The sequence below is a fragment of the Gekko japonicus genome, unplaced genomic scaffold (assembly GCF_001447785.1).
Source record: "Gekko japonicus isolate JY-2015 unplaced genomic scaffold, Gekko_japonicus_V1.1 scaffold2016, whole genome shotgun sequence".
Lineage (NCBI taxonomy): Eukaryota > Metazoa > Chordata > Lepidosauria > Squamata > Gekkonidae > Gekko > Gekko japonicus.
Genome location: NW_015162541.1, coordinates 79,845 through 83,086, shown reverse-complemented (window position 1 = coordinate 83,086; position 3,242 = coordinate 79,845). Strand labels below are relative to the sequence as shown.

At 51.0% G+C, this 3,242-nt stretch overlaps 1 protein-coding gene across 2 annotated transcripts in view; it reads right to left on the bottom strand.

The window, feature by feature from the left end:
* Nucleotides 1-1,436, bottom strand: part of TGFB1I1 (transforming growth factor beta 1 induced transcript 1) — a 25,064-nt gene extending 23,628 nt beyond the window's left edge. For both annotated transcript variants that reach the window (XM_015406318.1, XM_015406317.1), the window contains exon 1: nt 1,361-1,436. In XM_015406318.1, the coding sequence (XP_015261804.1) occupies nt 1,361-1,425 (65 nt within the window). In that variant the 5' untranslated portion in view covers nt 1,426-1,436. The remainder of the gene's footprint in view (nt 1-1,360) is intronic.
* Between the last annotated feature and the right edge of the window lie 1,806 nt (nt 1,437-3,242).

Genomic DNA, 3,242 nt, shown 5'->3' with positions numbered 1-3,242 from the left:
TTCCTGCCCCAAAATAGCCCTGGTTACGGGCCTGCTTCCAACCCTCCCTTTTGTTTGGTTTTTGCTGCCAAGCGGCAGCCGACTCATGGCAACCCGGTGGGGTTTTCAAGGTTGGAGACGAACAGAGGTGGCTTGCCGTTGCCTGCCTCAGCGTGATGACCCTGGATTTCCTCGGCGGCCTCCCGTCCAAGTCCTAACCACAGCCAACCCTGCTTAGCTTCCACGGTCGGACCAGACTGGGCTAGCCTGGGCCACCCAGGTCAGGCTGTTGATCCTCATAGGAGGAGAAGCTCAGAGCTGCCTTCTCCACGGGTTCCTGCAGCCAGGGCTATTTTTGGGCAGGAACACACAGGAACGGAGTTCCGGCTGGCTTCCAAGTTGGCCAACTCATTAGCATAACAGGCCACACCCAACCGCAGAAACTCATTAGGATTGGCTACATTAGGGGTGTGTGGCCTAACATGCAAAAAGCCCTGGGTTTTGACAACAAACAAGGTAAACAGAATAAGAAGCAAAAGGTGGGTGTGGCTGGATGACCACACTTCTGGTAACATGGGGGTGTGGTCTAATATGCCAACGCGCTGTGCTGTCAGGGGTGTGGCCCAATATGCTAATGACTGTCTGCTGTTGGGTGTGGCCTATTATGCTAATGAGTTCCTGCTGGGCTTTTCCTACAAAAAGAGCCCTGACTGCAGCTGTGTCTGAAACTTTCTCTCCCCTCCCCTCCCGCCAATCATCTTTCTCTCGCACCTCCTCTCACCCCCCCCAGGTTTCCTGCCCCTCTCAAGATTCTCTACCATTATCAGTCACAGATTAGTTTTTCATGCTTTGAGGGTTGTTCCTTTTTCTACTTTTGCGGCATTGATTTAGGAAGTGGTACTCTAAACGCACCCTGGATACTTCCAGGCACACGGGGAAAGGCCGTGGCTGAGTAGCAGAGCAGCCGCTTGGCACAGGGTTGCCAACCCCCAGGTGGCGGCTAGAGATCTCCTGCTATCACAACAGATTTCCAGGCAATAAAGATCAGTTCACCTGGAGAAAGTGGCTGCTTTGGAATGGGGGGGATCTATGGCATTATGCCCCACTGAATCCCCTCTCCAAACCCCATCCTCTCAGGCTCCACCCCCAAAGTCTCCAGGTATTTCCCAACCGGGAGCTGGCAAAACCTAACTTGGCATGCAAAAGCCTCCAGGTTCCGTCGCTGGCTTCTCCAAGGGAAAGGATCAGGTAGCAGATGATGTAAAAGACTGCTGGAGAGGTGCTGCCAGCCGGAGTAGACAATACAGAACACGAAAGCAGAAGGGTTTGATTTGGTATAAGGCAGTTCCATGAAAACACCTCCCAAAACCCCACAGCTTACCTGTAAAGGTGTTCTTTGTCACTTCCGCCCTGCATGGTGGAGGCCGGGACTGGATCTACAGGCATCGTTGTGGGCCCAGCCTAAAAAGAAGATACGGAGGGCCTTATAAGGCAGTGGGAAGTGTTTGCATCTCACTCTGTTTGACAGACTGGGAAGTATCTGCTAGAACTTCATGAACCTAACCGGCACATACCCAAAGGCGGCCTGGAGGTGGATTGTGGTTTGTTTGTTTGTTTTGATGGTGGTTTGGAAAAGGGATCGATACTCTTCATGTTTATTCATCCTGCTTTTGCCCCTGATGAACAGGTCAGGCAGGTTTTTGTGTTGATCCAGAATCCTGAAAAACTTGTTTGATCAAAAATGACAATGGTAAAAAAAGAAAGAAAAGAAATGTATACGTATACACTGTTGTTGAAACCATTTTCTACTCCTTTAGGGAATACACAGATGTGATACCCTAGGGACACACACTTGCCTCCTTTTGCTTAGGTACTCCGTCTGCTCTTCCAGATGCAGCTCAGAGAAAACAGGCTCCATCTGTTAACCGTACCGATTGGCTGAAAACGATTCCATCACTAACCCATCTATCCTTCCTTCCCCCAAGCTGTCCTTCAACATTTTTAAAAACAGATCCTGCTTTTCCTTTAAAGCGACAAATATACATTTAACTGAGTAAGTCTGCTTGAGGTACTGAACAACAACAAAGACCTCAGAAAGGCCACATGAAACCTAGTGGCGTGGGCAAGACAAAATGCCCCATTTGCATTCAAGTTTTATTATTTATTTATTTATTTATCTTTGGATTTATATCCCGCCCTACCCTGAAGGCTCAGAGCGGCTAACAGGACGCATGCAGTGCCAAGATTAAAACAAATAAAAACAGCATAGCATAAAACAATAAAGTACAATAACAAAATATCAGTGCTCCATTTGTCACAAGATGGGGTAGATCTTAATCCCAACGGTAACATTCCCATGGTCTGTCATCCCTCCTCCTGCCAGAGTCACCTCGCACCCCGAGGGAACCAGATGGTGGTGGTGATGGTGCGATGGTGCATAGATAGCAATGATGGAGTAGTGGTGGCGGCGGCTCCTACTCAAAAGCCTGGCAGAAGAGCTCCGTCTTGCAGGCCCTGCGGAACTGAGAAAGATCCTGCAGGGCCCGGATCTCTTCCGGGAGCTCCTTCCACCAGGTAGGAGCCGCCACCGAAAATGCCCTGGCTCTGGTCACTGCTCAAAAGCCTGGCAGAAGAGCTCCGTCTTGCAGGCCCTGCGGAACTGAGAAAGATCCTGCAGGGCCCGGATCTCTTCCGGGAGCTCCTTCCACGAGGTAGGAGCCACCACCGAAAATGCCCTGGCAATGTCCCTGGGGCCTGGAATTTCCAGGAGATGACGACTCCCTGACCGTAGTGCCCTTGGGGGAACATATAGGGAAATGCGGTCCCTCAGGTAGGCTGGACCCTGGCCATAAAGGGCTTTAATGGTAAGTACCAGCACTTTGAAGCGAATCCAGTATGCTATTGGCAGCCAGTGCAGCGCTTTCAGCACAGGCTGAATGTGGTCCCTCCTAGAGAGACCCATCAACAGTCTGGCTGCAGCATTCTGCACTAGCGGCAGCTTCCGGATTTGCGACAAAGGCAGCCCCATGTAGATAGCGTTACAGTAGTTTAGCCTCGAGGTAACCGTCGTATGGATCACAGTGGCCAGGTCATTGCGGCTAAGGAAGGGGACCAACTGCTGAGCCAGCCGAAGATGATAAAAGGCCAACTTGGAAGTGGCTGCCACCTGGGCCTCCATCGTTAAAGAGGAGTTCAGGCACACACCTAAACTCCTAACCTCTGACGCTGGCACCAGAGGCACCCCATCAAAGGTCGGAAGAGGG